This window comes from Papaver somniferum, unplaced genomic scaffold (genome assembly GCF_003573695.1).
Source record: "Papaver somniferum cultivar HN1 unplaced genomic scaffold, ASM357369v1 unplaced-scaffold_47, whole genome shotgun sequence".
Taxonomy (NCBI): Eukaryota; Viridiplantae; Streptophyta; class Magnoliopsida; order Ranunculales; family Papaveraceae; genus Papaver; species Papaver somniferum.
Window position 1 is genome coordinate 624,859 of NW_020647304.1, and position 25,349 is coordinate 650,207.

Below are 25,349 nucleotides of genomic sequence, written 5' to 3' on the forward strand. Positions count from 1 at the left end.
ATGCAGCGGTAAGTCATGAATTGGCCACGATAAAACAAATTTTACGTGCCTAATTGATAACAAAGGCCAGTGTTAAAATAAAATCTATGTGGCTTTAAGGTAAACTCTAGCCACAGTCAAATCAAATTGTGTGTCTATAAGGATCCTATGGCCATGGTGATAGTGAAAATGCTTAACTATTAAAAAAATAATGAGTACCATATAGACACGGTTTTAGAATTATGGCCATGGTAAATCATATTTTATATCCACTCAAAGTTTATGTAGCCATAAAGATACCACTTTGTCACGCCACCTGATGTCACATTTTTGGAGTGAAAAAAATCCATGACCAAAAGCCTATGGACACGGTGATTAAGTGTGGCCAATGTGAAGATTTGTACTAGTGGGAGGGGTTGTAATTATATACCACGCCGACTAACACACAGTCGGTATGGTCCTATTCAAGAAAGATGCCGACTATTAACTAAGGAAAATCAAGTTTCTGTGACCTAAAGTCGGTGTGGTACAAGTCTAATATAATGCCGACTAGATGTAAGTCGGCAAGTTTGGTTATTATACCTTGCCGACCCGGGTTATTGTCTAACAGTCGCCATGACTGTTATGAAAACTCGGCAGGATATTCATCTTGAGACCATGCCGGCTCTTACGAAATATCAAAAGTCGACGTGGTTTTAAATTATCGACCTTGCCGACTAAAACACACAAGTCATAATTTTTGATAATCTAACATAATATAACAATCATACAACACATCAGAATAATGGGTTTGAGTTTAGAAATCACTTACAATCTTCTTTTCGCCGGTGGATGGTTCTTCTCAACATTCTCAGGGATTGCATTCTCGGGTTTACTTATTCCAACTTTTTCCTCTAATTTGGGTCTGATGTTACATGTTAAATCTCTGTTGCTACTGGATCGTTTAGAATCAACCATTTTTTGTAGAAAATAAAAATTGAAAATTTTGGTTGATGTAATAAGATGAAGGAAGGAGAAGAGGAGAGGGATTAGAGAAGATAGATTAGGAGAAAGATTAAACGTTTTTAGTTTTTAAGTTTAGGATTTAGTTTTAGGTTACTTAGAGCAACCACAATCACGACCAAATTTGGAGACTATAACCAAATTTGGTCCGAAAGTGAAGCACAATGGGATGGACTAAAGCTAAATTTGGTATGGTTTTCTAGGGTTTGAGACTAAATGTAGTCGCCGATCGAGACTATAACTGAATTTAATGGGGCGTAGGTATAATGAGCGTTGTAGGTTAGGCGTGAATATAATGAGCGTATAAGATTGGGCGTAAGTATTGTGTGCGCTTGAGAGTGGAGCGCTAATCCAAAGAACGTCTCAGTGGGGCGTTTATATAAACTACACCAAACCAAACGTTCACAAAATGTATGCATGATATCAGACGTTAAAATTATTGCCGCCTCATGTTTTTTTTCCATCAAACTCACTTAATACTCTCGTCTCTCCCTTGGAATTAACACTAGGTTGGTGATTTTGTGAACGCCCCACGTCTGGCGATAAAAATACTTACGCCCCACATGAAGCGTGGATAATACTTACGCCCCACTCATGCGTTCACAGTAACGACGCCTGACCTCCATACGTTCATTATAACTCCGCTCACTGTCAAACGTTCACTATAACAACGCCAGACTAAATTATAGTCTTTCACCGCTGCGCTTCGTCTCTAAAAAAGCCAAAATATTTTAGTATTTAATCTCCTTTTTAGTATTTAGTCCCGTTCATGGTTGTGGTTGCTCTTAGTGCGGGGATTAAAGTAATTTTGTCACGTTTTGGCCTCCCTTTACTAAGGGCACTATGTCCATTTAAATCCGGATACCAGCAAACTAAAGAAGTAAAGGCACACTTTTCAGAAATGGAAATAGTCTATGACATCATAAAATGAAAGAAATGTAAGCAAACTTTTTCAGAAACGGGAAGCAGGCTAGGACATCAAGTAAAGACTTGCACAACTCTGTGACCGAGGACTATAACATCCCCACGCAATGTGAATGGTGCTAAGTCTAGACATGGGCATTATGCCACGCAAAGTTGTTACCGAATTTAATAGTGGAAGTCAAAACTGAATCATTCCTATTATCAGTTCACAAAAGATACACTTATAAAATATGTATATTCTTGTGAAACAAATGTCTTCAACATGTATGGTGTATACAAAATTATTATTAGACGCGTTCCAGGATTACAATACTTGCAGTTGGAGTGTTGGACCAACACGTTAAGTTTATGTATAAAATATGTATGGTTTATTGGCTTGTGAAACAAATGTCTTCGACATGTATATAAAACTACTATTATTAGACTCTTTCCAAGATAACAGTACTTGCAGTTGGACTAAGACTAACACGTTACTTATATATATAAATTATCCACACAATAGAAAAATGAGCATATATAGCGTGGTGCTATTAAGGTGTCTTCCCAGACTCCCTGAACACCTCATCTTATCTTCAAGTTTTTTCTCTTTTTTAGCAAAGCTTTTACTATATCAATCTCCTCGGAAGGTGTACAGTGATGATAACCAAAGGGATTTCAATCATTTGCAAGAAGCATGGAGGTCTTCACGTCTCCGACCAACATAATTATTCTCAGTGTTCAACACCATCATCATCATCATCAGAAGTATCAACTCCTCTAAGTCAGCTTGCAAGCACTCATCCACACGGTAGATACATGATTAAATGCACAAACACATATTCTAATCTTCTCATTTCTTTCCTTGATGAAATTGCCAACGGTATGTGCCGTGTTTATTGTCTTTTTAGCCATCACAAAAATCTCCTTACATATTGTAGTAGCTTGTACAATAGTTCATCGGAAACTGCATCACCGGCAAACAACTAGAACGGGCAACACCACAAGCATCAGCGGCTTGGAAGAAGAAGAAGAAAGTGGTGGCGTTATTAGGTTATCATTAAATGACATACAGAACCTTTCTAGTTTTGAATATGAAATGGTTGAACCTACACATCAAGATTGCATTGTTTGTCTAGAAAGGTTCATAGAAGGTGAAAGTTGCAGAAGTCTACCAAAGTGTAAGCATGTTTTTCATGCTAGTTGTGTCGATTCATGGTTGATTCAAGTTCCCTCATGTCCACTTTGTAGACAAATCGTTGTTACACCTGGAGCGAATTAATTAATATGTACTGCCGGCAAATCGTAGTTACTCAATCACCATAACAGACAAGAACTCAATTAGCCAATACATATACAATCCATTTTTTGTAAAGAAATGATAATAATAATAATCTGTTTGAAGCATTATGACATTAGTTTTGATGCATCATTTGCATTTTAATTAGTAAACCAGCCTGCACTACTAGACAAGCTGCCGCCGTTCATCTGCAATTTCACGTGTAGTTGCGCTTTAGAATTTCATAGGGCGTTTTAGAATTTCATAGGCATAATTAAGATGACCAATACGGACGGAGTCAGGATTTTAATGGACGGTAAATAAAAAGAGTAGCACATTAAAAATCGTTGCGTATCAAAATTTTTGTTGCACGTCAACATCAACCAGCAACAAGTGGTCTTGGATGGAAATGTCTGTTTCATTTTGGTCAAACAAATGAATTTGAGAAGAAAGAGGCAAGAGTTAATTACACTCGGAACAAGAAAATTACCGGTGTTTAGGTCTTGGAGAGTTGGACTCTTGGGATTTCAGGGGGTGAAAAAACCAATTGCGTTTTGATTTGGGTTTGCAAAACTAACACTCAATTCCACACCCTTGCACTACATTGCCTCCACCCCTGCCTGTACTTCAAATTTGTTTCTCGGTGTATGTACAATAACTGAAAAAAGAAAACTATAACCATTAAGTAGAATAAAATTGACTGAAGCATCAAACCGGGGATGTGGCTCAAATGGTAGAGCGCTCGCTTTGCATGCGAGGAGGTACAGGGTTCGATACCCTGCATCTCCATAATATTTTTTAATTTTATTTCGTTTTGTTTTTATTGTTTTCCCTTCGAACCATATTCATCTCTTCTACTGCCTTGGAAAGTGTTTTTATCCTCCTCCTTGATAGAGCCAGCGACGAGCTGAAACCTAACACCATCACCAGTCCACCGCCACCACCTTCTTCTTCTCTAAAACTAAAAGCAATACCAGCTTTTTCAGTCATAGAGAAGAGGAATTTCGATGAAAATGGCTGACTAGAAAGGTAAGCTGAATCGTTTTATCTTCCTATTCGTCTTTTAATTTGAGAATATGTGTTAGAATCTTATAAAATTTGTAAGTTAGGGTTTCAAAAAGTTGAAAGCACTTGGGGATTTTTCAGAATTAGATTGATTTAGACAGTCATATGAACTAGGTTTAGGTTATTTTTGATGATTTTTTTTCTGATTAATTGTGCAATTAGCTTGATTCTAGTTTATGGATGAACTGATTTTATATAATCGAGGTAAATAATAAAATAGATGTATTGCACTTCTGTCTAAGAAAAAGATTCCAATTTGGTGATATAGTTGTATTGGTGTTGAAAGTAATCACCAAATTGGTGGTATTGATGTTATCCGATATGTTCATTCGCATCAAATCCAACTCGTTAAAGTACAATAGACGCTACCTAGTTTCAAATGCTTCTTATGTTACCAAGTAGAGTATTATTTTAGCTTCATCTTTCGTATCACTGAAATCGGAATTGTCAGTTGTGTAAGGTTAACATGAGTTCACTAAATTGGGCATGAGGTCTGAGTCATAGAGAAGCATAAAAGAGAGAAAAGGGGTATAATGAGAAGCTTTTTTTTCATAATTGGATTGAGGCGACCTAATGACCTATTACCTGAGTTCAGATTAAGTTTCTAAAAGAATGCTATGTCGTTCCATGGGAATAAGTCCATTCGTGTTTTGGACTTTTAGTTTAAATGGTACAACTAAGAGCGATTGGTATCAGAGAGCTACATATTGGTATATCTTTGCAACTCTACTTTTATAAAAAAAAGAATGTTTTGCGCAGTGCTAGCCTGTTATCTCCGTACCATTTATCATCTTGTGCTTTATTGTCAACTTGGCCTTTCTATTTCCATGCCATTGTTCTCTGCTTTATCATTACCTGCAGAACACTATTATATTACAGGCTCAGGGCATTTGTTTTGGTTGCCCTGTCTTTTGAAACATTGTTTGTGTAGCCTTTTTGGAGACTACGTAAGCCAACAGACATTAGTCAACAAGTTTAGGTACAATATAAGTATTCAACTTTCAATACTATTTCCAACTGCAGATGCAATCTGTAGAGTTTGCTTTTCCATATATTTTAAATATTAGACTTGTCAAAAACGCTGCATTGGTTTTGACCATTTAGCTATTTGGATGGACAGGGACTTGTTCTCGTATTTGCTAGGTTCAACTTTGGAAAGGAACAGCCACTCAGTGATACACGGAAGTGTTTCTTTTGGAGAGGGTTTTGCTGATTGTCTTTGGGTTGGCTGGTCAGTTATTCTCAAATATCATTTTTAGCAACATTCAAGGTTCCAGAGGTATGACCAGAATTAGTCCGAAAAAGGAAAAGCATGAGAATGGGAATGAGGGCACTTCAGCCCGAACAAGACCTTTCACATTCGAGGAGATTATGCTGAGAAGGAGAAAGAATAAATCAAGTTCAGAAGCGGAAGCTGAAGAGTCAGAGAATCTTTTGGTGAAGGAAAATGATGTAACAATTCCAAATCATTCTGAACTCGGTGAAGCTCATGAAAAAATCAAGACTAAAGCTTCAGACGATAGTGAGAAGATCAGTTCCACAAGGGAACATGAGAGTACCTCTGTGGAGGAGGACCAGTTAGGTAGAAAAGATAATGTAAATTTTGATGCTAAAAGCTACTTAGTGGCGGAGAAACTAGACAAAGAGGTCAGTGAGAGGACTAAAGAGGAGAAGAGTGAAATAGGTAGTCGTGTCAGTAGTAGAAATGAGGAAGTTACAGCTGAGTTAGAAAATAAAACTGAGAAAGATACGACAAGTAGAGTTGAAGGGGATAAGAAGGAAAAACATAGTCATCACCGAAGCAGAAATGAGGAGAGATTAAAAGATAACTTGGAGAATGAGCCTGACAAAGTTACAAAAAGTACAGGTAAAAGGGATAAAAATGAAAAATCTCGTCATTACAGAATCAGAAACGAGGAGATATCAAGAGATGACATGGAGGTTGAATCTAACAAAGAATTAAGAAATGGAGCTAAAGGGGACAAAAATAAAACACAATGTCACCGTGGAAGTAGAAAAGAGGAGAGATCAACTGATGTTTCAGAGAATAAACCTGATAAAGATATGGAAAGTAAAGCTAAAGCGGATAGAAATGATAAATCGAGTCATTCCAAAAGCAGAAATGATGAGATATCAAGAGCTGACGTTGAAGTTCAACCAGAGAAGAGCTCTCGGAGAAAGGAGACATCTTCAGGCACAGAAAAGAGGAAATCTGACACTGAAACTAAAAGAAAGCAACGCCCAGGTGGTGATGAGAAGGATAGTTCTGAGGTAGACGGGAATGCTGTAAAGAAACACGATTCGGGAAAAAGATATGACTCAGAAACTGTGGGAAGAAAAGGTAGAAGGGAGTCATCTCCATCTCACTATGATGAAGAGAGGCCAAAAAGAAGAAGGTCAAGGAGTCGTGAAAAAAGGGATAAAGATAGGATGTCAATTTCTGATTTGCCTAGGGCTCACAAGCGTACTTCTTATCAGGAGCGGGAGCATGAGTCATCTAGGAAGTCGTATCCTGATTCTGATAAGAATAAAATGTCAAGCAATAGTGGGTATGGAAGTAGTCATTATCATCGTCATGGTGGGCATGAAAGTAGGCTTGGTGGCTATTCCCCTAGGAAGAGAAGAACGGACTCTGCTGTTAAGACGCCTTCTCCTACTGCCCGTTCTCCAGAGAGGAAAAGTGCTGGTTGGGATCTCCCATCTACAGGAACTGACATAAGCTCTGCTGGTTCCATGGTCTCAAACATACAAAACTCTGATCAAATCTTATCCTCCAGTGTAAATGAGGTGCCTGCTGTTCTTGTTAAATCAAATTCAGCAACGAAAAAAGCTGTATCTTCTGGGTCTTCCTCAAGCACCCTATCAGCGTCAAAGAATTCCACTGCTGATAACGTTCAACCAACATCTCCAAGGAGAAGGCTCCTTGTGGAGAATGTACCAACTTCAGCCTCTGATAAATATGTAATGGAGTGTTTCAATAACTTCTTTCTGTCATCAGATGCTTATCACATTCAAGGAACCCTGCCATGCATTCACTGTTCTGTAAGTGGACTTTCTTTTTTCATTTACAAAAAGAAATTAATTTTCTCTTCTTCTTATTGGCATTTCAATGGCTGTATGTGTGGTGCATATTAGATGAATAAAGAGAAGCGGCAAGCTCTTGTGGAATTTCTTACACCAGAAGATGCCACAACAGCCCTCTCTTTTGATGGTAGACTCTTCTCTGGATCTATTCTCAAAGTTAGACGCCCGAAGGACTTCGCGGAATCAGCAGTAAGATTGCTAATTATGTCTTGTTCTTTTTATTTCTACTTTAGTAAGTAATAATATTTCCAATTCATTATTTAATATTTTTGTTATGTTATGTTATCTTTTTCCATGACATCATCTTTCTGTTTCTTTCCATCTTGGTTGACACATAGAAGATCCTAGGCTTGTAATTTTGCACCTTGAGGTTGGCTAGGAAAGTGTACTGGTTTAGTTGATGAGACAAAAACAAAGATATGATAAGTCAATCCGGATAAGAGGTCTATATGAGGTCAAGGTCGTCTTTTAAACTTTTATTACTAAATTCATGAGACAAACTAACGCACCCCCCCGAAGCAAATGTGTTCTTGTGGATTCTAATAGAAGAGTGAAGCATTTTTATGCCATGTGACACTGTCATGGCATCTTGGTTCTTGCCTTTTGTGCCTCTTTGGATACTAAAAATGTAAAGTTTCTTTTTGTTGATTAGTAATTAGTTCACATTCTTGAAATGCTGCTGAATTATGATTGTTGGTGTATTGGTCCTGGCACTATCTTGTGGTTTATAGTGATATATATTTTACCTAGATATATTTTATATGTCATCTAAGTGGGCCCTTAGCCAGGAAATTTGAATTCTGATTAAGACTTGTGTTTATAGACAGAGTTCATCATCTTATTCTCGTGTAAGCTGGCAATATGACAACACTTCTGGTAGAGTTGCTAATTTCTTCTTTCACTATCATTTTTGTAGTAATTGTGAATGATCTGTGCCACCAGCAACAAAACAAACTCTTAACCTAGCAACTATATCAAAGCATGATATTGTAGAACTGTAGACGAACATAGCATCTTATATGATTTCCTCGTCCCAGCATCAGAGTGACAATCATGTGATAATTTTTATTAACTCCAGTGGAGCTACCATATTGTTCTTTATGTTAACACAGGTTAAAACTTTAGATGCCGTGTTTGTGTGTTGTTTGAACTTTGAACTTTCGATATTTGATCTGAAATTTGACGGGGAGCACATTGATTGCGTGTCTCCTTATACTGTATCAGTTTTTTTATGTATTTGATTTATAGCTTTGCTGGGAAGTCATGAAGTATTAATAGGAATCTATATTGGTACATAGCACTTTCTGAAGTCAATCGTGGATATAATTAGAATATAAATGCATAATGTATAGTCATTTATTCCTTTACTGTATTTTTAAGGAGGAAGCAACAATAGTAATCTACATTTCAGTTTTTGAGGTTAACTTGTGGTTATCATTCATCTAGTAGGTTTTCAGAAAGTTGCTATTTTCATGCAGACTGGTGTCTCACAGAAGCCAATGGCAGTTGTTGATGAAATGTCTGACGTCGTAAAGGACTCACCAAACAAGGTATGCATTGGTGCTAGGCGTAGTAACTGCGGTCTCTAATTATACTAATTAACTTGATTGATAATTATGGTTCTTTATTTGGTACTTTTGCCTGAATATGAATCACCCTTTGCTGTTTCATCATGTTTATGCCTCATTAGGTATGATGAGGCGAAAGTTTGAAGGTGTTTTGCACTTGATGTTTTTATTAGTTTTGAAGTATGCTATAATAGCACTCTATCATTGAAGATCGGGCTGTTTGTTTTTTCACATGCTTGCGGGAGAATCCTTAATGAACTTTTCCTTTTACATGTTTCTGGTTGTAGATATTTGTTGGTGGAATTGCGAAGGTTCTTTCATCTGATATGGTAAGTTATCACATATAGGATATTGTTCATTCTCAGAATATCTTTTTTCTTTCTCATCAATGCCCTTCGATGTTGTGTAGATTTTCTATAACCTAGACGACGTGTCTATGCTAACATGATGCTGTTTCCAGGTAAAGGAGATTGCTAGTGCCTTTGGAGCATTGAGAGCTTATCATTTTGAGGTTAATGAATCTGCCAGTGAAGCATGTGCTTTTTTAGAGGTATAAAACATAGCTATGGTTGCTTTTCTAAACCATAGTTGTGGCTTCTTTTCTTTTCTTTTTTATTTCCCCCACCTTAGTTAACCAATATCTATTATGGTCAATTGCCAATTTAGTGTGACCTAAGAATTTTGGTGATCCTTTGGGCAATCTTATGCTTCAGTATGTGGACAAGACAATTACTCTCAAAGCATGTGCTGGATTAAATGGGATGAAGTTAGGAGGGGAAGTCTTAACTGTTGTCCAAGCTACTCCTGATGCATCTATTGATGGGGTAATGATCACCACTTTTTTCGTTCTTGTTAAAGAAAGTCTCAAGTATGGTACATCTTTTTTAGTTTGTTGTTTCTTTGTTTTAATCAGGACATTGAAGAGCCACCACATTATGCGATTCCTGAGCATGCAAAGCCTCTACTTTCGAAGGCCACAAAAGTTCTGAAGCTACAAAATGTGGTAGTGTTTTCAGAGCTAATTATCGTGTTACAATCATATGCTAGCTGGACCTGCTTTTCTAACAACAAGGTTTACATACACATGTAGTTGAATGAGGAGGAACTATCAACTCTATCGGGACAAGAAGTGGAAGAAGTGTTGGAAGATGTACGCTTGGAGTGTGCAAGGTCTCTCTCCCATAATTTGTTCCGTGATAATTAATTCAACTGCGACACTTTTACTTGGTTTCACTTCGGTACATTTTAACCCCTCTCTTTTATGCAGGTATGGCACCGTAAAATCTATTAATATTGTAAGGAATGTTAACAGGCCCACCGCAGCTCCTGGTGAAATCATCAATCTGGCTAGTCTGGTGAGTTCTTCACCTCAAATAGAGGATAGATGTAGCCTGAAGAAAGTGGAGCCCACAGGTGTAGAAGTTGATCCGAACTTTGGAGAAACTAGTGGACCAGCGGCTCTAGGTGATGTCAGAGAAACCCTAGTAGATGGGGCAGATGCAGCAAATTGTAGTCCTTGCCATGCCGAAAATGAGGAAGATAATCTGGATACTATTGTTCCTACAAGTGACCTTGGCTGTGATACAGTATTTCAAAAATCCCCCTCCCAACTAGATAAAAGCAAAAATCAATTTTCGCAAACTATTAACAGTAGTGATGATTTTCCTTTGCGTAGCAACTCTTGCACTGAAAACAGTACAGCCGTTGAGGAGGAAGAAATGAAACTAGAAGAAGCAGGCCTTGAATTGCAGGAAGCTTTGATAGCATTGAATGATACTTCTTGTGCAAAGGATTCAACTACCCAAGACAATAACAAAAACATCGACATGACTGATGATTTTGAAGTAGGGTGCATTCTTGTGGAGTATGCAAGAACAGAAACCTCGTTTGTAGCAGCACACTGCCTACATGGACGACTCTATGGGGATAAAACTGTGGCAGTGGGCTATGTTGACCATGACCAGTACATGTCTAGATTCCCCAAATGAGGATTTGTAGATAGTGGTTTTTTATTTGGTCTAGTGGCTTGTCATACATAGCGTTAAATTTAGTAGATGCCATTTTTGGATAGTTGTACTCTTGTAAACGACGGTCTCACATTTTCGAAGTCTTCCAGATTTCAAAGAAGGATGGTATTTGGGTACTCCACTCTTCTTTGACAAATATTGTAAAAATGCAGCCATGGATGGAATAACTGAAACATGAGGAAGAAGCCGAAGCAAAGAAGCAGGATTATGTTATCGTTCCTTTTTATGTGCAAGTGAGGTAAAGAGCTACTGTGTTGCATTCTTGTTCGAACATTTTTGATGTATTCCGTGAATTAGAGTGAAAATCGTGTTCTGCATCTTTCTACATACAAGTTTAGTTAACTTTTCTGTCATTGTTTTTTCAATAAACTAATAGGATCATCCGATCTATGAGGTTTTTTGAAAATATCAGAAGTCATGTTTATAATTAAGTAGTGCTCTGTACATGCTTGCAGTCATGCCAGACTTCCATGATAGAAATGTTTCGTAGAATTACAACCTTGATGATTAAATTTGGGGATTGATTTTATTTTTTCCTTCCTCTTTGTCTATAAATTTGAAGTCAAGCTCTAAACCACTTCCATAATAATCTTATATTCACATTCACTTTCGTAGTTGTTGCAGGTAATCTGAAAGTTGTTTATGCTTCTTGATTAGTTGCTGAAATTTGGAGCTCCTGAAACTCTGTTATCGGACTAGAGTCACTAAACAGCTAGTTGCTCTTTTAGTATTTGGTCTTAAAGGTCTTACTGAGGTTAGCATTTTGCCAAGTTAGTTTTTAATTTGAGGATCTTACTTTGTTGTTATGTTATGTGTTCATAAAGTGAGAAAAATAGCATACTGCATCTCGACTTGTGAATCTAGAAGGGCCATAATTTAGTATATGCAGTAAAAATGCGAATAATACATCATGAAAATGCTTTCTTCTCATGTTCACTCACTAGTTCCAGCGTAATTTGGATTTGGTTTCGCAAATTGATAAGGGTTGGTACATTTGTCTTTAACCAAGTAGAACCCACAAACCATAAGATCAACCTGCAGACCAAACAATAAATTAGGTGTGTGGTTCGTATCAACTGGGTATGCTATAGACATGACAACAACAGTCTAGTAACAAAATAGTTGGACAGATTATACAGTTGTTAAGGAGCTAGTTACACTCTGAAGAGAGCTTTCCGGATAAAGATTTTGCCTTAATTCAGATTTTTGCTCTTAAATAGCTATTACACTCAGATTTTTTTATCTTAAAGAGCTATCTTGATTCACATTTTTTTCTCTTAAAAGACTATCTTGATTTAGTTGTTGTTGCTCTTAAAGAGGCATTTAGATTCAACAGTTGCTCTTACAGAAACATTTTGTTGCTAAGTTGAGACTGGTTCAGTTTCTAGCTTTCCATATTTTACCAATAGTTAGCACCGTAAGAGAATATATCGAATCTATTGCTCTCTGCTCTAATGCTTTCTACTTTATCTGGGCGAAGCCAACAGTTTCAGTTCACCTGTTGGGCAGGTTGCAGTATATTTATTCCCAAGTATTCTTTCCATTCACCCCCATGATTCATTTACCCAGAACAGGGGTAGTGGCAATGATAATCACCTAAACTTAAAACACTAGCTAATTTTCCCTTGGAGAAACATGAGCCCACAATGGATTCTTCATGACAACAGTAAACTCCTGTTTCTCTGACAAATCTATATCATCCCCAACCTTAGCCGTCCACTTGAATTCCTTGATGAAGTTAGCAACAAGATACTGAAAATGAAGCAATGCCAAACCTGAAGCAGGACACATTCTTCTCCCAGCTCCAAATGGTATCATGTTAATCTCTTTGTTCCCTGTTACATCTGATAATTCTTCATTCACACTGCCATCTTCATTCAAAAATCTCTCAGGTTAAAACACCATTGGATCTTCCCATACTTTTGAATCCCACCCGATTTCTGCAACCATGACATTCACCGTAGTTTCTTTCGGTATGACATATGCATCTAACCCTACATCCTGAGTAACTGCATGAGGTAGAACAAAAGGGCTTGGTGGATGCCTTCTAAGTCCCTCCAGAATTACAGCTCTCAAATACGGCAGTTCTTTTAAATCTTCTTCTTTGGTCTCATCACCATCTGATATTTTTCTGATTTCATCATATAATTTGGATTGAATGTCTTGATGTTTCACTAAATTAGCCATAACCCATTGTAAAGCTGTTGATGTAGTACCAGCACCTGCAGTGAGAAACTCAGAACATAAAGTAACAATTTCATCTTGTGTCAATTTTCTGCCACCTTCATCAGGTAATTCAAGATTCAGTAATGAATCAACATAACATAAACCTAAAACTTTCTCATGATTTTCACACGTTTTCTTCTTCAGTTGTTCTTCTTTTCTTGATCTAATTAAAGGAATTAGCACCTTTTGTTGGTCAGTTCTCAGCATATTCATTTCTTCCCATTTTTTCTTGAAAATTATTTTAGTCAATCTGGGATAAAAGTTTAGAAAAAAAAAATCTGAAGACTAAGATTTCTCCGGAGTAGTCTCCATAAAGGACCATCAGAAGCACTGATATTATGTTTGTTACTTGAAAATCTTTTCAGCGTTGCTGCTTCCGGTGGAAGGGCAGCAAAAACTGCTCCATTTCCGATCAAGGCTTCATGAGCCAGACTTGAGGTTGTAATGAAGATTGATTTACGATGACCGATAGATAAAGTTAAGATAGGTCCATATTTTGTTTTCAGCTTTCTAACAGTTGGTTCTAAGAACTTGTTTGTTTGCAGCTGACTCGGCGTCTGAATCTGAGTCAACTCCTGACTCGGACCGAGTCAGCAGTCAGACCGTTTGTTTTCCATTTTGAGTCAGATCTGACTCGACCTCTGACTCAGACATAACCCCTGACTCGGACTCATTTGAGTCAGGTAACAAAATACTCCTGATTCATGGGACCAAACCACTGACTCACTTATTTCCGAGTCAGATGAGTCAGATCTGACTCAAAACAAACATATCGACTCGGATTCAGATGAGTCAGGTGATTTCACTCAGATCCAGACGACTCAGATGAGTCAGGAGTAAACAAACATGGTGTAAGTCTGCAAATGATTTTCTGAGCCACTGGAAGTTTGTTATGATTGGGATTGAAATAGGACCAGGTGGTAACTTTGTAGGGGTTTTCAGGAGATTGATTACACATTTTAGGATTGCACAAAACCAAAGTGTGATTACGATTATCAGCCAAATGCATTTTTCCATTGATAGGCACAACTTGTGAGGTTATATGCTCGTTGAGGACTGTAAGGTTTCAGAGAGTTATAATATTGAAAAGATAAGATGGACAACAACAATAGTCTTTATTACAATCGCAATAATGCTGTGCTATATTCCCAACTAAAACATGGGTCGGCTCGTCTCAGCCACAATAATGATATACACATTCACTGTGGTTGTTGTTGCCAGTAATTATCTAGAAATGCAAATGTAAAGAGAAAATTGTTTAGGCTTCAAGAATCAAGATTTGTTGCTGAAGCTCTGTTGTTATTGGTATATTCTACTTCAAGAATCTGAAAGTAGTATACAACTCGCATCTAAAAACAAGAAGTACACACAGTAGAGCATTAAAATGCGAAACTGCAGGTCTTCTTCCTATCATTTAAGTTGTTTGTAAAATCTACAAATCAAAGAGGTGTAAGTGATCACTTCTGGACTGCAGTTCTGTAGCTTTCTGTTTCCCTATTAGATGGTTATGGTTCTTTTGTGAAGCGATTCTATATAATAGAGACTTTCCATTTCTCAACTCCTTGCTCATCTACAGCTTCAGAAGCCTTGCAAAGTACATTTATCTATTCAACAACACTCACTTCTGCTGCCTCTACAACTGCAATTTCTTGTAGCTGGAGGTAGAGGAGGTGAAGGTGGAGGTGGCCGCACTACACTCGAGGAGGTGGAGGTGGAGGACATATATCAAGAGTAAATGATATACTTTATGTCACTGCCCAGTCCCTAACAATAAAGAGTAATGCTACTCATACCGCCACTATTCCCGTGAGAAATCCGGTGGATCAGATCCAATTGTTGAGAAGGGAGCGATTCTTAACACTTGGGTTAGTAGCGGGCTGAGTTAGGAAATGGGACCCTCTCCCCTCCTCACACGGTATATCCTGCGAGATTCACTTCCGCTGGACAAAGCATTGTTGAACAATAAAATGTATACCAAATTGACCATTTTCTCTTGCTAAGAAAATAAATTTTGAACTACCTCTAGACAAATGACTACCGCATCCAAAAACTACCATTTCTAGCTCCTATGCATATATAAACAAAGAGACTGATTTGTATGTCACATGTTTATACAAATACACAACATTCAAAAGTCAAAAGAGAATTTTCTAAAGCTACTCGAGGGGTTAAAACAAAATCTGCCCATTACATTTTCGAGCCCGCTCATACCTATTATTCAAATAGGTACGAATGAGAAAAATAACTCGTAACCCAATATATAAAATTGGCATGAGCAGACTTGAAAATTCAGTATGTAGTTTTTATTTTGTACTTACTATTGATCATGGGTTAACGAATTATGCCTTCAAGAATCAATGAAACTCTAGCACCGTAATCGAATTAGAAGAGAAGAAACAGTAAGTTTAAAGTTCAGATAAAAAACACACTGTTCTGGGATTCTGATGATGTATTAGAAGAGAAGAAACAGTATGTTTGTGTTTTCAAGAGAAATAATCACTGCTACTTATAAGGGAGGACTGACGTGTCAAGTCCTTGGGTGAAATGGACCTTAGTAGCCAGGAACGTCCGACCACCTCACAAATCTCACCGAGAAACGCGGTTTTGCGCTCCTCACTGAGATTCGCGATGAGCGCGCTCCTAACACGATAGAAATGCGTTCCTATTCGGTGAGAAACGTTTCAATATTATCTCTCAGTAAAAGAGAGTTGACGAAAGGGGAAAAGAAAGCAGAGAAAGGGGAAAAAAAGAAGGAAGAAACAGAGAAATAAGAAACGAGAAAAGATAGTATAGAAGAAGAAAGGGAAGAAACTGCAGACGCGCGGTTGCACAGAAAGAAGAAGAAAAATAATATGAAATTTTGGTACTAAAATCCTAGAGTTGTTATCACTTACTTCCTCCGTTCCACTTTAGATGATGTTTTTGGAGTTTTCACGTAGATTAAGGAATGGAGAGAGATATGAAAATTTTCCACTAATACCCTTAAGAAAAGTCTTCAAGCATTAATTGCTATTAGTGCATTTAAAAATAAATTTAAAGTTTCAAGACAAAAATATAAGCGTGTAGTTGATACTATTTTCAAGTATTGTGGAACACAAAAATAATTCTAAAACACCATCTAAAATAAAACGGAGGAAGTATCATTTAGTTTGGGTAGGGGTGAGCAACGGACGGACGGTTGCGGATTAGGGGTCACCCGCAACCAAACCGTCAAAGTTGCGGATTTGGAAATTCAAACCGTGACCGGCCCAATCATCCGCGGATTTGCCCTTTGCGGATCAGCGGATTTTGCGGGCCGGTTGCGGATTAACCGCGGATTTGATCACAAGAATCATCAAAAAAAACTAAGTGTAGAAATTAGAAAGTTACAAACTAGAGTGCAGACGTTTTTTTAACACAAAAGAGTTATAATTCAGTAATTCAAAAGCAACAATAGACATAAGATAGTTAACAGCTAACACAAAAGAGTAGTAATTCAAATGCAACAAGTCTGGTGCCAAGCCATATGAATCTCTGATGCCAAAAACTAAAAAAGAGACCTTGGATTCAATCCGTGATAGATATGTCTGGAATTTCCTGCAAGATTTCTGCCGCATCTGTAAAATGAGGAGTTATAGATAATCAGTAAACACTATAAGGCAGATATAAGGCAGCAATAAACAAGAAGAAACAAAAACCAATCAGCATTGGTTAGTAAAGACCATTTAAAAGGGCTGATCACAACTAGACCGCAGACCCAATCGACATTGAGGAACAACAAGCCAGAGTTTTAAGATTGATTATGACTAATCAAATTCCAAGGAGACTAATAGAAAGTTATGCACGCAGACCCTATAATGAACTGATCAGGTCAAATTTGCACACAAAAAGTTATGCCCCATAGGTCTCGACGGTTGCCGGGTTAACTGTAGCCATGCTCTCATCAGGATCGTCAACAGGAATAGAAGGTCCCTTAGTACTTGAAGCCATCTGCTCTCAGATTCTCCTGTTCATACCCATTGACAGTAGATATTGAAAAATAAGATTGACAGAATCAATGATGCAATGATCTATAAACTAAAAGAGTTAAAATCAACTCAAATAAGAAGGCTCACTTTTGGGATATACCTTACCAAGGGAATGCTTTCTACTCGCAACAATATGGATTAGTCAGATTGCTATTTGAAAAGGGACAAAAAAAAAGAGTAAAAATTGCGAAAGTTATCATACAGGCATGCAACTACAGTATGCAGGCACAAAAGCTCATCATTAATAAATTTGCATAAGCTGACCAATAATATGAGTTATCGATGAGTGAAGCGGTAGATCTAACCGAAACTCTCTAATGTTGGATACGATGCTAGACATAAATATAATTAGCCGAGATGTTAGGAAACCAAGTTTCAAATTCGACCCACATGCTATTCAAAAAATCTAATCTTATAATGAATACATATTAGTAGCCGCTATGTAATCATGCTACCGTTTGCAGGAACCTAATTTTGAAAACAATAACCATCTAATAAAAATGATGTACACACTGTACCCACATATGTAATACTATAAGTACTCTAAATCAGTTATCAGTATTCACATGATTTTCCATCTTATGTACATGATTCACATCTTAAATACTACAGGAAATTGCGGATACACTAAAGCTAAATGACTCCACCAGCAATTTTTCTCTATAAGACTATTCTTCCATATTTATTAGTAAGGTATACTATTTGATAACATTTTACACAGAAGCTGTACTACTAAGCTACATACATATATGGCTACAAAGACTTGCAACATGCATAGGAGGAAAAAAATCAGTATTACAAAATGCAAATAAGAAGATATGTTACAGAATGCAGAGATAGCAACATCATACCCAAACAATTGTAGCACTGATAATACAAGCTTCACCACCTACCCAAGGATTTTAAATACTGTTCTCCTGAAGATTCTTCTCTCCAATCCGTGGATCTACCTTGTTTCATAAATAACATACATGAATTAGACAATCCACACCCACAACTGGTTTAATTTTCAGCACTGATAATGGTCTTTACCGACCAAATCACCCAAAATCTCTAAATTGGAAGAAAAAACTAATTTAAGAAAACCCTAAATCAAACATACTCAAAATTATTTTGACATCTAAGAAAATTCCAAACCAATTAAAACGAAATCAACATCACTAGAACATATAATAATCATTGAAAGTCAAAAGAAATGAAAATGAGAGAACTACTTACAGTTACTGATGCTGATGCTGCTCAGAGAAGAAGAATGAATGAGAGAACTAATTTACTGTGATGAGAAGAAGATGAATCGAAGGATATTTACTGTGAATCTGTGATGAGAAGAAGATGAATGAGAGAACTAATTTACTCAGAGAAGAAGAAGAATCGAAGTCTCTTCTCTGAGACTATTAGGTCTCTTTTCCTCTCGAAAAAAACTGATGCTATTAGGTTTCACCGAAAGCTAAAGATGTTTATATATCAAACTCCAACTTCCCATATTGTCCTTAATACATTTACTAAATTCCCTATATGTCCTACGGTGCGGGTAATCCGCGGTTATCAAATCCCAACCGCAACCGTAACCGCACCGCGTGCGGATTTGAGAATGCACCCGTGTCCGGTCCATAACTCTTGCGGATTGGTTTTCACCCGCAATTTTGCGGACGGATACGGGTCAAATCCGCGGTTCCGGTTTTTATGCTCACCCCTAAGTTTGGGTCGTTCTTACGTCATGTTATTTTGGGCTAGCTTCAGAGCCCAAGCCCAACGTCTTCCCCTACTCACTGCATACATAATACCTACACTTCCGCCTCTAAGATGAATGGATGCAGACATACAAAAGTACAAAACTAGCTTTAGAATACTCCAAGAGAAGAAAAAGTAAATAATGAACGAGATATTGTAGGAAAATCATTAGTATGATTATAAAACCTAATTTATGCTCGTGACACGCTTTTCGTATCACATTTTTGTAGAATTTCACGTTTTCCATTTCCGATCTCGTTCCCGCTCCTGGCTACTAAGAAATGGACTGTAAAAAACTATAATACTATAAGAAACTGACTATTATACCCCATTCAGTTTCCCTTCTCAGTCTTCCCTTCACGATCTCCGCCCCAGAAACACCTCACTCATCTTGTCCATCTCCATTCCCAACAAAACCAACTCCCTCAATCATCTCCTCCACCACCACCAACACTAGTACCACCGTGGATATCAAGGGTTTTATAAGTACGTTTTTTCGTCTGATTTTAGTGGTTTTTTTTCTTTTTTGTTTAGTTATTAATCTGGGGATTTTAATTGCATGTGATTGTTCATTGAGCTAATATGTTACTGCTTGGTGTATCTGAGTGTATCCTTTATTGGTAAGAATAACCTTAGTAACACAAATGTGTCTGGGTGCATCTTGTGTTATTACTTGATGTATCCATTTACATCTTGTGTTATTGCGTGTGTTTGTGTGTTTGAAATACTTATTTGTGCATACTTATGGTATCCTTGTATGTATTACTTGTGATTCATAGTTTATCTAATAACTTTTTGAACATTTAACTCATAACATGCAAAATAATTTGTTAGTGGAGGTGGGTTTATTGAATATGCGGTGGCGGCGATAAACTTTACAGTTAAAAGATCACCTGAAGTATATGCTGCTGAAGGTGCAGGCTTACCTGTAGCAGGCCTTACTGCATTCAAATTAGACTCCTGCTAGCTTTCTATGATTGAGCTGGTGTTCGGTTTTTTGAATGGGACTGCGAAGTTGAATTGTTTGTGGTGCCAGCAATTGATAATGCACCACAGCAGCTCCAAGCGGTGGTTAACTGTGGTGCTGATTATGCTCCGCAACCCATACTGAGTACCATTGGTGAATTTTCTCCACATCCTGCACTTCATAGCATTAGAAGAGGTGCATGCACTTTGTTTGCTGTAATGTAGCACACTCAAGCATATGATACGGCGTACGAGTTACTCTGCCCCTTGTTCTTCGTACATTTGCAGAGTTCACACCTAAAGTTATTTTACATATTGTATAGACTCCTGTTAAATAAACCAAAATTTAATTTGCCAGAAAGTTAGTATGAACATAAATGGCAACTCGGTAGTAATAAACGACATGATTGGAATTTCCAGAACAGGGATAACCACGGCAACTCGGTGTTATCCACTTGTCCATTTTCTTCAGCAGATATGAATATCGAGTGGTAGGCTATTTATAGATATGAAGTTCAACTAGCATAGGCTTCTCCAACCATTGAGAATTCGATGACTTAGCAACGAATAGGAGTAAGTACCGAGAATTGGAGTTGATTCCTTTTTTCTTTGGAAATGAAACTCACATGCATTTCTCTAAGAATATGTCCCCTAAAGCATGATGAATGTTACAGATGACATGTAAATACCGATAAGTTTTGACCACATTGGGCCGAGCAGATTGTTGGAAATGATCCACTAACAGCATGCGCGACAATAATCTGACATTAAGGATTTCCGTGAGACTCGATGTTAGATTTATTTCATAGATACATAATTTAGGATCTTGAACTTAATGATAATCACACAATAAAATATGCAAGAGAGTTTATGATAAATACCTTATAGTATTAATCCATAATACATGACCGATGATCTTTGTAGCAGTTGTAATACCTTGAGAAACTCTTAGTTTCTCCTTCTTGACCTTTTTTTTTATGTAATGAAATAATAATACAATTCATGAACCCAATTTTGATGGTTATAGAGTTCCTTTTATAGGTAGAAGGAGGACCAAGGTTCATAGGATTTAGAATTTTCATTTAATCTCGACCGTCCATCAAGGAAGAGGGAATATGAAAGGATCCCAAAATTGTAACCTACATGTTTAGCAATATTCATTATTAGCCAAGTTATTACATGGCCCAAAAGGATATTTCTATGTGTAGAAATATTCTTACATTCTCCCACTGGTCCATGTGATAATTTGTATTATGGTTAATTGTAGAAAACATAAGGCGCGCATAATTGCTAAACAAAATTTGATGGTTAACATAATACCTTGATCAAGCAAACTACTCATGCGAGTCATAGCGGTGGCACATTGTCCTGTTATCAACATGTTCCCTTCCATGTACCACAACACAAATAACTTACTTAACTAGGCCTTAAATTGGGATATCATAATGGTCCAGTGATGTCTTCAAAAGAAAGACAATTTCTGTTAACATTCATCCGTTTACGTAAGTGTATACTAAACATGGATACATAAATAATTCAGAACGACATTAATAAGAGCTCATAAAGTGTTCAAAAACAGGCACATAAATTAGCTGAATTCAATAATCAATTACTCCCACAGACCTAAGATTTTATTCTTTTCTTAAGAGGTCTTAAAATGTAATTGTTCAATAAGTACATCTCTCAATGTAATTGTGCTTAACTGATACATGAACAACTATTGTTTCTGAATTTCTTGATTCACGCATATATACTCAAGGTTCATGTGTTTTGTTCCTTTTGTATGATATCGTGCTTTAATGCTGTGATACTAAGACGATAAATTTCAGCAATGTAGAGACAAACTTAAATCTCTAAGTCTCGCAGTCATAAATATTCAAACTCAATTGTGGAATTAATATTAATAGATTCTTCCTTTATAGAATCCATACATCCACAAAAATTGAAGTCTGAAAACCCAATCAACTCTGTTGGGTTTGCTAACTAATTATAAGACATAAATTAAAATAGTATCTCAAAATTCTTGATAGCTTTCATGTAATTTGTTCTTCGATTCTTTAGGCATTTAGTTAACATATCAACAACTTGTTATAAGTTTCGTATCATAATTAAGACGTAATGAAGATTAAATTTATATCTTCTATCCAACATGAAATAAAATATGTTGAATATGTTATTATCTCAAAATTCCTTGAACATTCGATATATGCCTTATATGAGAGCTTTAGTAATCCATATGATATTACTATCACATGGTAAGCTTCATTAATATCATTTGTTTCAAAAAATATAGAGATATGCATAAAGTCAAGATCACTACTTGTAGGTAGTATGTCTTAACATACAAGACCAAGAGTATGAATTTCTCCCACTGATCTTGAGGTATATGCATAAATCTGTAATAATTTCATCCAAAACTTGAAATATTTATAGTTTTGTTGAATTTCATATACCATTATGGGAGGATGCTTAAATTTCATATTTTGATTTCTAAAATTTGTAGACTAAAATTTATCATTAATAAAGGCTATTTTCACATTTAATTAATGCAACTCTTAGGTCATACTGAGCTACTAATAATACTATGATAATTCTGAATAAGTCTTTCTTTGACATGAGAGAAAAACTTATTTATAATCAATGCATCGTTTCAGAGTAAAATATTTGGAATAAGTCTTGCTTTATACCGTTTAAAATTGCTATTACAGCCGTATTAGGTCGGAAAGACCCACTTTCATATACAACTGATTTGTGTCTTTCGAGCAATTAAACAATATCCGAGACTTGACTTTCAACCAATGATTTTTTCTCACATAGCATCAATCCATTAATCAAAATTATTACACACAATATTTGTGAACCTAAAACTGAGTCTTTGCTATTCCATATCAAAATGTAATAAATTCTTGTAAGAAAATCATTGAAACAACATGAATAACTTTCTTTCAATCTCTGTTGAGACCTTCTTAATGCTGGTTCATGTTGTTATCAAAAAATTTCTTTATTGGCAGTAGTTATATTATGGAGTATTGGATCACTAATTTGTGGTCTTTCATTATCTAACATTCTGATAATGAGAAGATTCACAATATAATAAAGGGATCATTATCATGATTTCTTGAACAGATATATGCACGTACTCCCACTGATTATGCTATCATTAACGAATTTACATTTTCGGTTTCAATAAGTCTCATACTACGGTTAGAATGTTAAAGAATACCATTTGGATTATGTAGGAAAACCAATAAACTAATAATAGTTTCCAAATCCAATTTTCGTTATTTGGAATGTAAGCCCTCACCTCCAACTGAAAAGCCATAATTTAAAGGTGATTTAAACTAGGTTTCCAGCCATTCTAGTCCAAAGTGTGTCTTTGAAACTGCTTTACTCGGAAATCTATTTAAATTACACAGTTGTTGAAAGAACATACATTCACTGATATGTGGTCATTATGCATAACTCATCATGCTTCTAACCATTTTCATAAAAGTATGATTTTGCCTTTTGTTATACACCATTATGCCAAGGATAATTTGGCTTTGTGTATTGAAAAACAATTCCAATTTTTTTGAAGATACTATGCAAAAGATTTAGGATATTATCCTGTTTTGTAATACCTTTCACAATATTCACCACCTTTGTCAGACTTTATGATTTTCACTTTATCTATAATTGCCTCTCAAATTCAATAATGAATGTTCAAGAAAACATCCATAGATTGGGATCCATAATGCAATCAATAGATTTACACAGTAACGCGAAAAATTGTCGGGTGATAAACAATTTTATCTTCCAAAAATTGGACCATTAAAAGTCTACAAAATAATCATAATCAACAATTAATAAGAACAAAAGCTGAAATTTATAATAGAGATAAATGACAATTAAGCTTACAGTAGTTACATACCTTCAATAAGATTCTCCTGTGAGTAAAACCTTATCAAGGAACAATGTGAGACATGAAAAACATCAGTACATATTTTACATTCTCATAATTCAACATTACGTTTGTTAAATACTACAACTAGAATTACCTGTGGGCAACTCACGTCCTAAAATGTATTAACAAACTCGAATAATTCTAAATATGTTCATCCTAATATAATGTGAATTGTAGTCACCTGTGGGTGGCTATTATTTCACATGTATATGAAACATTTGGGTAACCTTAATGCTTGTTTAAACGTGTGAACCAAAACTACTTGTGAGCAGCATTGTTCTAATCGTTAAATCAAACTAAAAATGACTCAAAATACATAATAGTTACAAGATAAGAGTTTAGTATCACTGATAACTAAACTATCTAGAAAATATGTACAATTGCAAATATCACACTCACTTTTCTTGTGATATTGCACAGTCCCACTCAATAATATGGACATACTTGATCTGATCATAAAATTAGTCGATTATAAACAATTATGAGTATCCCTAAAACATTAATCACAAAAATTAATCCAAAAAGCATGTCATATAGAAAATATGAAAACATTAACCCATTTATAGGAAAAATATTCAAACATGGTGAACATTTCTTAACCCAAAATTGAGCATTAAGCAAGTCTATAAGTATGTTTCTATAATGAATTTCATTGAAGAAAAATTCTTTGATGCATCACTAGTTTAATTTGATGCAAGTTTGAAAAATCATGATGAATAACACATATAATGTGGATTAAAATGAAGGGTGCAAGAATAGGCAATGAACATCATATATTCTCACAAATATGAAGGAATTTATCCAAAAATAAACCTTACTTTCTATAGAATATGCAACAAGTTTTAGATAAAACAACATAATAAAAATACATATAAATTTAAAAATTCATAATAGGGTACTCAACTCGATAATGAGTTAATTAACGTAAATTTTCTTTTATGCTTTTTTATAAGAAATGATGGAAACTTAAGCGTAATTTAATTAATCATGATCTTTACTGTTATGTCTAGTAAATGCAGTCTAAATTGGCACTCAAGGTAGAAAATGTGGAGAAATGATACTAGACACTCATTAAGACGAAAAAATGATTCAGATCCATAATGTATAACCAAAAATCATATCCTTAAGTGTCTTCTTAAACATGTGAACTCGAATCACCTGTGGGTAATTGGCGTTCTAATACATTTAAGCAAAAAAATATAGTAAGCACTTGACAATATAATGATTATGTCCAAAGAAATTATTTGAAATCACTGTGGTGATCGCCAAACAATCTTAACAATAATGCCATTATCATAATAATTCGATAGTCGCTAAACCTCACCTTTACGGTTTGGCGAATTCCTGCTTACAATGACAATATGATTATTGCTTAAGATAAAAACACTCCAGTATACTGTGGTGATACTAAAGAGTCTCGACATAATGATCTTGCGGACAATAATCTCGTTTAATAACAAAAAATAACGTCAGGAGAAAAAATCCTACCATGATGCACATACACATAAACCATACCGTAATATACACTTAAATTTAATAGTGTTAAAAAAATGGCTTCTATTATAAAATCAT

General features: G+C 36.0%; 1 protein-coding gene, 1 long non-coding RNA gene, 1 other non-coding gene and 1 pseudogene across 8 annotated transcripts; 2 read left to right on the forward strand and 2 right to left on the reverse strand.

The window, feature by feature from the left end:
• Positions 1 to 3,875: 3,875 nt before the first annotated feature.
• On the forward strand, positions 3,876 to 3,949 carry TRNAA-UGC. Its single transcript has one exon. It is a non-coding gene; the product is annotated as a tRNA-Ala (tRNA).
• Positions 3,950 to 4,010: 61 nt separating this feature from the next.
• Positions 4,011 to 11,840, forward strand: LOC113342727 (neurofilament medium polypeptide-like). 3 transcript variants are annotated; one of them, XM_026587167.1, is made up of 11 exons: positions 4,011 to 4,189; positions 5,346 to 7,267; positions 7,361 to 7,498; positions 8,788 to 8,859; positions 9,165 to 9,206; positions 9,338 to 9,427; positions 9,591 to 9,701; positions 9,791 to 9,880; positions 9,968 to 10,047; positions 10,145 to 11,142; positions 11,520 to 11,840. In XM_026587167.1, exons 2-10 carry the CDS (start codon positions 5,507 to 5,509, stop codon positions 10,863 to 10,865), a joined length of 3,105 nt encoding a protein of 1,034 aa, XP_026442952.1. In that variant the 5' UTR covers positions 4,011 to 4,189; positions 5,346 to 5,506; the 3' UTR covers positions 10,866 to 11,142; positions 11,520 to 11,840. The 3 variants fall into 3 exon arrangements, with proteins under 3 accessions (XP_026442952.1, XP_026442953.1, XP_026442954.1); XM_026587168.1 differs by having other exon boundaries at positions 11,529 to 11,840; XM_026587169.1 differs by having other exon boundaries at positions 9,791 to 9,877.
• Positions 11,841 to 12,320: 480 nt separating this feature from the next.
• On the reverse strand, positions 12,321 to 14,179 carry LOC113342759 (annotated as a pseudogene).
• Positions 14,180 to 16,488: 2,309 nt separating this feature from the next.
• Positions 16,489 to 18,722, reverse strand: LOC113342726. Of its 4 annotated transcripts, none has more exons than XR_003356803.1 (5): positions 18,356 to 18,722; positions 17,989 to 18,087; positions 17,238 to 17,256; positions 16,961 to 17,115; positions 16,489 to 16,726 (listed from the first exon to the last, which is right to left on the reverse strand). It is a non-coding gene; the product is annotated as an uncharacterized LOC113342726 (long non-coding RNA). The 4 variants fall into 4 exon arrangements; XR_003356800.1 differs by having other exon boundaries at positions 17,238 to 17,287; XR_003356802.1 differs by having other exon boundaries at positions 16,832 to 17,115; positions 17,238 to 17,287.
• Positions 18,723 to 25,349: the final 6,627 nt, after the last annotated feature.

Excerpts from the sequence above, each read along its gene's own strand:
- LOC113342727 (XM_026587167.1), top strand. The coding sequence starts at position 5,507 with ATGACCAGAATTAGTCCGAAAAAGGAAAAGCATGAGAATGGGAATGAG. Across the intron at positions 8,860-9,164 it reads TAAAGGACTCACCAAACAAG|ATATTTGTTGGTGGAATTGC; the intron begins GTATGCATTGGT and ends TTCTGGTTGTAG. Across the intron at positions 10,048-10,144 it reads GTACGCTTGGAGTGTGCAAG|GTATGGCACCGTAAAATCTA; the intron begins GTCTCTCTCCCA and ends TCTTTTATGCAG.